The sequence below is a fragment of the Adiantum capillus-veneris genome, chromosome 9 (genome assembly GCF_014529385.1).
Source record: "Adiantum capillus-veneris isolate H3 chromosome 9, ASM1452938v2, whole genome shotgun sequence".
Lineage (NCBI taxonomy): Eukaryota > Viridiplantae > Streptophyta > Polypodiopsida > Polypodiales > Pteridaceae > Adiantum > Adiantum capillus-veneris.
The window spans coordinates 71750834-71762075 of record NC_140939.1 but is presented as its reverse complement, the minus strand read 5'-3'; the positions used below and the strand labels follow the sequence as shown (position 1 = coordinate 71762075).

At 46.2% G+C, this 11242-nt stretch overlaps 2 protein-coding genes and 1 pseudogene across 4 annotated transcripts; 2 read left to right on the top strand and 1 right to left on the bottom strand.

Annotated features, from left to right (window-relative positions):
* The first annotated feature begins 1727 nt into the window (after positions 1–1727).
* LOC147450664 (phragmoplastin DRP1E-like) lies at positions 1728–3017 on the top strand. 3 transcript variants are annotated; one of them, XM_086520769.1, is made up of 5 exons: positions 1730–2234; positions 2322–2350; positions 2447–2461; positions 2547–2643; positions 2728–3017. In XM_086520769.1, exons 1-5 carry the CDS (start codon positions 2168–2170, stop codon positions 2781–2783), a joined length of 264 nt encoding a protein of 87 aa, XP_086376895.1. In that variant the 5' UTR covers positions 1730–2167; the 3' UTR covers positions 2784–3017. The 3 variants fall into 3 exon arrangements, 1 of the variants encoding a protein (XP_086376895.1); XR_015189291.1 differs by having other exon boundaries at positions 1728–2234; positions 2322–2461; positions 2725–3017; XR_015189290.1 differs by having other exon boundaries at positions 1732–2461; positions 2725–3017.
* A 2748-nt stretch (positions 3018–5765) lies between these two features.
* LOC147450663 (uncharacterized) lies at positions 5766–9426 on the bottom strand (annotated as a pseudogene).
* Positions 9427–9434: 8 nt separating this feature from the next.
* On the top strand, positions 9435–10319 carry LOC147450662 (uncharacterized). Its single transcript, XM_086519798.1, has one exon. The coding sequence runs from the start codon at positions 9435–9437 to the stop codon at positions 9933–9935; it is 501 nt and encodes a 166-aa protein (XP_086375924.1). The 3' UTR covers positions 9936–10319.
* The last annotated feature ends 923 nt before the right edge of the window (positions 10320–11242 follow it).

Sequence of the window (11242 nt, the reverse complement as noted above, 5' to 3'; positions counted from 1 at the left end):
TACTTCAGCATTGGACTGTAGGGAGTTCAATTGGGTGCAAGAAGCCTTGAGATGTATGGGAGTCCAAGCGGGTGCATCCATAATGGAATTATAGTATCATCGCTTGCACCTCTCAAGTGCCTGAGCCCTAGCTTACTCTTACAGGCCAAGGTTCAACCTCAACAAGCCCGATGGCGTCAAGGGGATGGTGGATATGGAATCATTGATTCCTCCTGCTAGGGATTCCTAGAGCGCAATGGAGCCACAATTAATGCATTGAATTTTCGCTAGCTGTGGACTTTGTAGCTTGAGAGGGAGAGAGAGAGAGAGAACCCATGTCTGTCCTCCCGAAGAGAGAGCCTCTGTCACCTCTCCTTGCTTAATTAAGAAATTGTAAATGGTGCATTGAACTTTCGCTACCCGTAAACTTCACTTGAACTTCACAACTTGAGAGAGAAAGAGAGAGAGATTGTATCGTCCTCGGAGGTCAAATATGACCTATGGGATCAAAGTTACATGTGATGTAGTATGTGTATGATTGATGAGTGACTTTTGATGCTCCAAAATTGTGGTGATGAGAGTAGCAATGGAGAGGCCACACTGTGGCTAGGAGAAAAAAGTATGTAGGTCTAAGTCATGGCTCAAAAAGTGAGAGAAGCAAGTTCGGATGTGACCAAAAGCTGAGCACTCTAGTAGTGTGTGGTACTCAGACTGTCGAACTTGTAGTGAGCATAATGTGCACAATTGATTTGACTCTTCTCGATTGCCCCAACGCCCTGTCTCGTATCGAAGGGAATGGGACCGCAACCGAATGGCTGTGATAGTGTGTATCGTCAACAAGGAGATATGCTCAAGCATGTAAGTGTGAGTACGGTTTCCTCTTTCAGCGAAGAACATGGTTTTGTAGTTGACCCTCATCATGAGTGGTGTAATGTATGAAGCGTGACCCACCGGATTTCTCCCAAGCCGTAATATATTGGTGTTGTAGAAAAGCTTCATTCACTTGGGAGTCAATTGAAGCATCATGTAGAGAGAGAGAGAGAGAGAGAGAGAGAGAGAGAGGCATGGTTATTTTATCACTTGTTTAAATGTCCTTTTGTCCATAGCTGCATAGGAAGGTGAAGGATCATGGGCTTTGAGGGATACGGTGTCAATAATGATGGTGTGCCACGAGGCAATATGGTGCAACTATTCAGCATGGGCCACTCAAAGTCAATGAGGAAGACATATAGATGTACATCTCCAAGAGACACTTGAAGTGAAAACAACTCCACCACCTATGTGGAAGTAAGAGCGTGGTTATGGCCTTTTCCTGTTTTGATTTGTAATTTTTTCTTTTTGGCCTACCCAAAGGGCAAAGGCTATAGAGATGCCTTCTCTTTTTACTGACTAAAATAGGAAAAATGTTGAGTTGAATTTTCAAGCATTTTTTTGCCTATCAAAAAATGCTCGTTCGATGAAATAAGATAGTGGGCACTCATTTAAATGAAGATCATGTAAATCTAATGATAGACATGTCTTGAGAGAAGGGAGAGATGATACTCATGTCTTGAGAGAAGGGAGAGATGATACTGGATAATCCCCCATAGGAGAGAGAAGCTCTAAAAGCTTTGATTGAAATTTGATCATGAATAAATTAAGATATTGACATTTATTTTTGAAGAAAAAAAGCTCCTTTTTAATAACGAGTTTCTTGGAGGGCGTTCTAGTCATCATGAAAATAGGTTGCAGATCGATTCTTTGCAGTTTTATGTTGGCTCTCTATGTTTGGAGCCCATTGCTATGATTGGTCTCTCTCTCTCTCTCTCTATCCCCCCTCTTCCATGTTCCAAGGGCGGCATTTTTCCTTGATGACGAATCCCATGGGCGATGATGCAGAGCCTGGTGTTGAATTCCGGGGCAGCCAACTATAACTTCACTACCACACACTCTGGGTGCTCCTTTACCCGCCATCCTACACACTCTGGGTGCTCCATCTCCTTCACTCTGACAAGCAAATGAGGACGCTTTACGGGAGTTCGCCTGACAAGAGCTATTTTGGGCGATATCAATTGCTGGCATGGTGCTCGCACACTTCCACAAGCAAAATTAGAGAGCGTCTGATGGGAGCTTGCCTGACGGGAGCTACACATCTTTTGGATGATATCAATTGCTGGGCTTGCTTTTGTGCGGATATCAAGCTACCCCCATGCCTCTTGCTGCAAGTTGTTGTGCGTCAAGCAAAAGCCCCAAACCGGAAGGACCTCAAAGCCCAGGTCTGCAAGATTCGTGACCCAGGGACTCTTAACCTTCACTTCTTAAGGCATTTTGGGGAGCATCCATGAATTTACCCCTTTTGTCAGGCTCCAATGTTTCGGCATATATTGGGATGGTCTGTGAAACTTTGAGGAATTCCATACCGAAAGCTGTTGTACATTGCTAAATTCTAGAGGCCAAGCGTTCGCTGCTGAATCATTTCTACACTCAGATTGGAAAAAGAGAGGTTCTTACTTGTGTTTTCTTTTGCCGGAGGAAGAGTATTTCAACCTTTACTGAAATAACATGCAGTGCTTGCTTGTTTATTGCAGGGAAAGCAGCTTGCCATGTTTTTAGATGAGGACCCAGCTGTGATGGAACGTCGAGCTGCTTGTGCAAAGAGACTAGAATTGTACAAACAAGCACGTGGTAAAATAGATTCAGTTGCTTGGGCACGATAATGATGAAGGCATGGATTGTTAACACTTTCTGTTGACTTTCTTGTGTCAGTAGATCTTGCACAGTACGTGGATGGTGCAGAAGCTAGTGAAGGGCCAGGTTATTGCTGAAGGGTGATTTACACAAGGACTATAATGGAAGCGGTTAGCGGTATAAATTCTTTGGCCTTATTACACTTTACAAGGCTAGCAGATTGCACGGAATAGGTGTTTACGTGGGCCTTGGATCAGTTTTAGTGCATCATTCCTTTTGTTAAAGTGTTGTAATATATTTGAATGTATATTTGTTCTTGTGATCCTTATTAGTCAAATTTTTGACCTTGGAATACAACTTACTTTCGGAAATTATGCATGTACATTTATGTTTTTGCTTAAGCCAGCCAGGCTTTGTAATTGATGCATCTTAGTGTGATTGCTTTTTTTCGTTGTACAAGTTCGATTTGAAGGGCTAGTGTTGGACCATGACTCTCCTCTTAATTGTAGAATCTACCACCAATCCTTAACGTGTGACCTTCTCTTACTGCGTGATTTTAGTCACTTAAGAGGGAAGATGACAATATGGTGAACTGTGGGCCTGTTCAGGCAGCATCATGAAGCTTATCATCATCACATGGCAGTAATTATTGGTGTCCTGAAGCTCGTAAATGTCGTGGCCCGTGGGGCAGCATCACAGAGAGAGAGTAGCCCAGAACAACTGATATCTTGTCAAGTGCCTTTGTCTGCCTCTCCCTCCCACAACTCCCCAAACACGTCAACATGATAGTCAACACACGAATCTGCTACTTGGCCTGACAAACCGAAACATCTTTCTCCGTGTCTGCCCTCCCACGTCTCGCACTTGGCATCTCTCCCTCCCTCCCTCCCTCCCTCCCTCCATGCACCACTACCTCCTATTTTTCCCATCAACGAACTCGGAGCATTTCGGTGAGATTCTCATTCCCCTTAAGAAAGCAAAAAATCAGCAATCTAAATCGACTTCGGGCTACCTTGCGAGCTTGATGATGTTCCTTTCCAGTGGATAGTGATCCCCCCCCCCCCCCCCCCCCCCCCCCCCCCCCCGCCCGCCCGGAACTCTCTCTCTATCGTGTTCGACTTCTGCAGTGCATAGTGATCTCCCTCTGCAACCGCATCATATCCCCCCGCCCCCCGGGGGCTCTCTGTCCTTCTTTCCTTGATTTGTCGTTGGTTGCTGCTACCTAGCATAGATGTGCAACAGGTAGAGAAAGAAAGAGAGAGAGGTTCTTTTGCGAGCACCTGCGTACCTGCGAAAAAATTTGCAAGAGTAGAACTACATTAGACAGACTTTTAGTGGCTTGCTGGTCTTTACTCATCCAAACACCAACTAATGTCTTGCTTTATCATCTGATGAGTCCTTGGTTTGATTGTCCACCAAGAGTAGCTTTGCTCAGCAAAAAATCTTTGGTAAAGCTAGCTTAAATTGATGTGCTCTTTTCATTGGAAGGCCTTGTGATTTTATCACTTGTTGACTATGGGAAGCCTCTTTCCCCACCCTTAAGGCAATGTTGTAGTTGTTTTTCTTAATATGTGGAAGTAAGAGCTTGGTCACGTGAGCCTTCTCAATGGTCTTCCAACCTGACATATCGCCTCTCTCGCTACCATGTGCATGAGCCCGTCTCTATGGCATGAACTATATCACCCAACCACAGTATTTATTGCATGAGCCCATCACTATTGAACGCACTATGATGCCCAACCACAATGTTTGTCTCTCTTTGTTAGGTATGCATTTGCTATTTAATTATATGCGCATGAAGTGAGAATCAAGGGTTAGAGCTTAGAGATAGGGAGTTGAGAGTCGAGCGCTTAATGAGGTGAAGCTTTTAATTGAGCTTTAGGGCTAGGTCCCATGGGCTTGTGGTCCTCCTGCATGCTTGGTCAGGTTGCACAGACTCTCTCTCTCTCTCTCTCTCTCTCTCTCTCTCTCTCTATAAATGTCTACATCAACATGAAACAACATGCACTTTTGTTATCTTTAGCGCAGGATGCTTCTCATTTGCACTGCAGCTCAAAAGCCTATTGTTTTCACAGCAGGAGAATTGCTTGTGGAAAGTCAAATGAATGCATTTATCGCACTTCATGACATATCCGATTTTTGATCATGAGAAAGGCAAGAGAGCATTGTGCATGCGACCTAGCCCTTTTAATGTGTGAAAAGGTAAATCTTGCGGGAACGTCACTATCTGACTCAAGGTGTTCCTGCCCTAGGATGCAAATCATGGGATCAATGACCCATGTTCAAATTAGGGCTATCGTTTGATTTTAGCAGTCGATCGTTAAACTAATTTTGGGATCCGGAGATTAGTTTTTTTTTCTCGAGATTAGTGTTTTGAAATTATAAATGCACAATCCCACATCTAAAGCAAGGTACACACACAGACGTGGTTAGGAAGTTGGGCTCTCACCCACCCTTGCTGGTGAGGGTTCAAATTGTGAATGCAATGGGTTGGATAATCATGCGATTAGTTTTTTTTGCACTAATCATGGGTTCAACAACGACTTTGATTTGAATTTGGGTCGTCGATTGGTGGCACTTAAAGGGGAGCATGTCCTCCACGATCAGATCCTCAAACTAGTAAGCCCCCTCTCCTTCCCTGAAAAAACAATGGGCCGCTCGTCGGCCCGATTTGAACCCAAGGCCTTGCTGCTCAGATTGAGACGCATGGGCTAACCATCTCACCCGCGCGCACATGTTGTTACCTTGTACTGTTTTTATTGGGTTTTATTATTAAAACATAGGTGCTGCCCGAGTTTAATCTGTAGTCGGGTGTAATTAATGACCGTGTTTAGTTTTTAAGTTTATATCTACGATTACGATCTTCTTGATTTCTATGCACGAACTTCTCTACCCTCGATCCCCTTACTCCTCCTCCCCCCCCCCCCCCCCCCCCCCCCCTTTCTTAATGCTATGTGTTACTTAGCCTAGTCGTGAGGCTGGGCTGGACGTGTATGGCATAGTTTTTAAGTTTATATCTACGACTATGATCTTCTTGAGTTCTGTACCCTACATACACACACACACACCCCTTTCATTTTCTAATGCTATGTGTTACTTAGACTAGTCCTGAGGGTGAGTCAACGGCCCACAAGCATCCGTTGATCGAACTTGAAGAAAGAGAGAGAGAGAGAGAGAGAGAGAGAGAGATTGTTACCCGGGGCAATGTAGCCAATGGATCCTTGCAATTGCAGAGTAGATGACAGCGTCGAGTCAGTATCGTTAGAGGAGAGCAGAACTTTTGCAATTCCGAAGTCGGCGACTCGTGGTTGCCACTGTGCATCGAGCAGAACATTGCTCGGCTTTAGATCCGAGTGTATGATGCTGCATTGTTGGTCATACTCATGGTGCAAGCAGACAAGGCTATGTGCCACTCCGATGGCTATGTCCAGCCTCTGTTCCCATGTCAAAGGCTGCCTCTGCTCTTCACCCACGCCATGTATCCATGTGTCTAGATTTCCATTGCTCACCAGCTCCATTACGATCGCCTTCATGTCCATACTGGAGCAGTAGCCCAACACTCGAACCAGATTTCGGTGCCGCAGTCTTCCTAGGGTTTGGAGCTCTGTAAGAAAAGCTCTGTCAACGATGCCCTCCTCCCTTGTGTTCGAACCTACATTTTGTTGATGTCTGAGTAACTTAATGGCGACCTCTTGTGCGTTACCTAACGTGGCCCTATACACAGTGCTAAGGCCCCCAGATCCAAGCACGTTTGCTCTTGTGGTGTTGCATTGCGCCTGGTCTTGAAGTGTACTATCAAAACGAAGACTGAAGTTGCAGCAGATAGAGCAAGGCAGGCACCGGCTATGATCAAGCCCTTCCGGACCGCGCTGAGCTTGCTGTGATTGGCAGAGGGGCAAAGTCTGTTAATCAAAGCTCCACATAATTTTGGATTTCCATCAAAGCTGGAGTTTGACAGATTTCTGAAGGTGGGTGTGTCAGGGATGGAGCCCTCAAGCTTGTTGTTTGAAAGATTGAGAAATGGGAGATTGGGTAGATTGGCAATGGACAGAGGAATGCCTCCGGAGAGGTCATTCTCTGAAAGATCCAAGGTCTCCAAGTCGTTTAATGAGCCAAATGTCTGGGGAATGGCTCCGTTTAGCTGGTTGTGGGAGATGTTGAGTGTAATTAGATTGATTAGTCTTCCCATAGAGCTCGGAAGAGAACTGTTGATAGCATTTGCAGAGAGATCCAAGGTTTGAAGCATCACGCAATGGCTTAGGTCTGGAATGAGGCCTGTTAATAGGTTTTGTGATAGATCGATGAGGAAAATGAGATGTAGGTTGTCAAGCTCGTGAGGTAACTGCCCACTGAGAAAGTCATGTGATAGATTGAGACCGTCTTCTGCAAGATCAATGAGATGACCTATGCTCGACGGGATGTTTCCTGTGAGTGTATTCCACGCGAGGTTCACATACCTTAGAGCAACAGCATTGCCTATGCTGTCAGGAATGCTTCCATTGAGGAGGTTGTTCCTCAAGTTGAGCTCGTTGAGGGCCCTGAGGTTCCCAACATTGGATGGTATGCTCCCAGTGATGAGGTTTTGCTGGAGCCTAAGCACAACCAGGCCAGCACACTGAAAGATATTGCTGGGTATTTCACCTGTGAACTGATTGTCCGCAAGATCAAGGGTCTGTAAGTTGATGAGATTTGCAACATTTGACAGGAAGTTGCCGGTAAGATTGTTGCCTTGCATTTCAAGGGTAACTAGCCCAGTAAGGTTTGCAATGGATAATGGCAGAGCCCCTGTGAGATGGTTGTATTTCAAATCTAGCTCAGAAAGGGAGCTTAAAGCCTCCAATGAGGTAGGAACGGAGCCCGCCAAAGAATTCTCCGAGAGGTCGATGTATTCAAGCTTGGTGCATGAATGGGTCCTACTAATTGGGTGCGAAAAATGGACAAGTATTGCAGGTTCTTGAGGTACCCAATTGCTGGCAGCAGGCTGCCAGAGATATTGGTAACAGAGATGCTCATGTAAGTAAGGTTAGAGCAGTTATAGAGGGATAATGGAATGGGGCCTGAGAGATTGGTCAAGAAAAGTCGGAGATCATCAAGGAATTCTAGGTTCCCAAGCTCGAGCGGGATGGTGCCATGTAGCGGGTTTCGATCCAAGTAGATTTTGCTAAGACTGGAGCAGTTGCCAAGGGAAGGGGGAATGCTTGTGGTCAGATTGTTGTTACTTAGTAGAAGTAAGGCAAGGCTTGTCAGCCTCCCCTGCTGCTCAGGAATGGAGCCTTGGAAGCCGTTATCGTTTAGTTGGAGGGATTGTAGTCGGCTGAAGTTGCAGAGTGAAGGTGGGATCTCCCCACTCAGCTGGTTGTGCGAGAGGGACAACAACTCTAGGTCAAGGAAAGGGGAAGGATACTCCAAGAAGCTTACTAGGCCTGTGAAGAGATTGAAATCAAGCATGAGGGTGGTTATGGAGGAGCAGTTTGCAAAGTTCATGACGTCTCCATTCAGCTGGTTGGAGAAAAGAAGGACCTTGTCCAAGTATGGCAACTTTCTGCTCAAGTCCACAGGAAACTCTCCTGTGAGTGCATTTTGATCAAGGCGTAGCCACTCAAGCAACGTGCAATTTGAGAGGGAGGCAGGAATGCTGCCTGTGAGTTCATTGTCCCACAGCTCCAGAGAATAGAGGCCGGGCATGGAACCCCACTCCTCTGGGATGCTCCCATTGAGCTTGTTTCCATTCAGCTGAAGGAATGTGAGGCTTTTGCAGCTGGCTATGGAGGTTGGTATCCCTCCACTCAGTTGATTGTTTGAAAGGCTCAGCAACTGCAAGCCACTTTGCTTGCTCCCGCAGATTGTCGGAGGGATTGGCCCTGGCAAGAAATTGTTGGAGAGTTGCAAAAGAATTAGATCGGGTAGAAAGGAAAAGGGATTGCTCCCCAGAGTCGATTTTGAAGGAGGGACAAGGCTTCCAGGGTTTGAAGGTTGCCAAGCTCTTGTGGGATGGGTCCAGACAGCATGTTGCCACTCAAATCGATGTCTAGCATTGCTGAGCAATTGCCTAGGGATGAGGGGATGGGCCCAGAGAGGCTGTTGTTGAATAGAATTAAGACAGCTAGTCTCTGGATGTTGCCAAACTCAGGTGGTATAATGCCAGTGAGCTGGTTTTGTCCCAAATGGAGTATGGTCAGAAAGGAGAGCTGCCCAAGTTGGGATGGAATGGGGCCAGAGAGGAGGTTCTGATGCAGATCGATTGTGCTCAATGCAGGACATGAGCTCAATTCGACAGGGATGGAAGCTGAGAGCTGATTGAAGGAAAGGTTGAGGAAGCCCAGAAAAGGCAAGGAACCCAAAGAAGGGGAGATGGAGCCTTGAAGCTGCAGCTCTGGTAGCTCCAATGAGATTACTCTGCTCATTTGATTGCACGACACGCCGGCCCAGGAGCTGTGAGATATTGCTCGTGTTGCTCCAAGATGAGAGAGCGCCCAAGGGGTCGTCTAGAATAGATTCTTTGAAAGCAAGGAGAGGCAAAGCATCATCTGGTACAGCTAATGGCACAGCCGGACCTCCAGAGGATTCCATAGTAGGAAATGCATGCTCAGCAGCAAGAAGGGGGAACTCCCTTGTGTGAGAGGCATCATCAGCTTCAAAGTGGGCAGCATCAGTTGCTCCGTAAAGCATTGAATTGACGGTTGAAGCAGGTAGCTCCTTGTTTATTACAGAGGAGGAAAGTATAAAAACAAGTGCTTTTACGGTGGTGAGCTCCAGCAGTTGAGCTTTGCAGATGACCATTGTAGCCAATGGCGTACATAGAGCTATCTAGTAGCTTGTTTGGTCGAATGGAAAGCCATAAAATTGCGCTGGCTCTTTCGACATGGCGCTGCGTGTCCTTGCCTGCAGTTGGAGTCGATGAGAGAGAGAGAGAGTCGTTCTCCAACCAGGACAAGAGAAGGGTGGAGTCGAGCGATGCAGTCTTTGCCTCGATTGTGTCAATAGATTGTGCAGGTCGCCCTTTGGTTGCATGCGAAATGAAGCTTACTTTTGGAGCGGCATCTGTGGCTGGAAATGGAAGTCACGCATTTGACGTAGTGTGCGCGAGTGGAGACAAGATCACGAGTGAGCTGAACGTCCTCTTCTTTTCACCTCTTTTCTCCGGGGATCTTCTTATTATACAAACAATAAGCTACGCTTGGTTACAATGGAGGTTCATCCTACGAATCTCTCTTAAGGTGCGGACATGCACGCCTCAGGGCTCTCCCAGAGTTCGAAAAGTGCAGAAGGCCACCTCAACAGGCCCATGATGCCCTTGTAGGATTCCAACCCGTTTAGTCACCGACTCTATCGGAATGTCACTCCCCCCTTCACTACCGTTTGTAGTCGACGAGCACCGTTGGTGAAGTGGGAATGCGTATGATTAACTGAAAGGCTTTGACATGCTGAAAAGGCTCCTAACAAGCTCAGGAATGGCATTGGCTGCTCTGCATGTGCACGAGAGGCTGATTTGAGGCTTGCAATTCTCCCCTCACCGTCGTTCTGCCGAGTTTGCTGCATGTGCGCAACCTCTCCCCCTCTCTCTCTCTCTCTCTCTCACACACACACACACACATCTCGCACAAAGGGAAGGTCTTACATCATTGGGGGTTGAAAAGGTTGAGACATAAGAGAAAAAATTTGGAATGCGTAGCGGCAAAGGACATGAGACATATTTGATAGTGCGTCATAGGGATAAAGGATATGATGTTTTTTTTGACATTCATCCATGTCCAAAACGACACTTAAGGGAGTGTGGATCAATGAATTCAATGTGCACCATTGTTAGAAAACAAGTAGAAAAAAAGTGATAAAATCACTAGGCCTATCCATAAGCATTCCTATATGTATAGAGAGAGAGAGAGAGAGAGAGAGAGAATATTGTTCCTACGACACCAAATGCAAGCCCACCTTCAAGCAAAACGTGAAACATCAACCACTCTCTCACAAGCTTTCCAACCCCTTGTGCTTGCAAAGTAACCTCTAATAGTAATTAATAAGTCCTGCTCCAAACTAACAAGACACTTCCATTCTTTGACCACGACTTGGTACTTAGTCCATACGAAGGTGGCCACCACTGTCAAGCGGATCAATTAAAGCAAGGTGAAATTGACTCCATGCATTTCTTTTGAACTCTACAAAGTAGACCATTGAAAAACAATCAGTGACAACCAAATCTTGCCCAATCACGTGGGTATTGTGTGTGTATGTGAGACCCATTACTCCCTAATTTATGACCGTAGGGCAGGGGCGCTAGAGGCGAGAGCACTGGTACAAGGTTTGCTATATAGGATCCGGAGCATTAGCGCAACACATTGGTAGAATTCGCAGGCAGCTCTGGCTGAGGCCCAGGTCCCTATCTAGAAATGAAAACTACGAGACTCGAGAGAATATAACCAGTTGAAGTCGAAGGCACACTTAGAAAATGTTGAGCATGCAGTAAATAGTTAGGGAGGTGGTCGCGACCGCAGATAACCAGGCATTGGAAAAGCCCATCGAACCTCTGAGAGAAGCCCCAAGAAAGTAAAGCATGGCAATTTCTGCCTTTCAGAGTCCCGTCAGACTTTGAATGCACACA

Coding starts and splice junctions, on each gene's coding strand:
- LOC147450662 (XM_086519798.1), top strand. CDS start 9,435: ATGGCGTACATAGAGCTATCTAGTAGCTTGTTTGGTCGAATGGAAAGC.
- LOC147450664 (XM_086520769.1), top strand. CDS start 2,168: ATGCCTCTTGCTGCAAGTTGTTGTGCGTCAAGCAAAAGCCCCAAACCG. Junction 2,235..2,321: donor GGAAGGACCTCAAAGCCCAG/GTCTGCAAGATT, acceptor CCCTTTTGTCAG/GCTCCAATGTTTCGGCATAT. Junction 2,644..2,727: donor ATTGTACAAACAAGCACGTG/GTAAAATAGATT, acceptor TTGTGTCAGTAG/ATCTTGCACAGTACGTGGAT.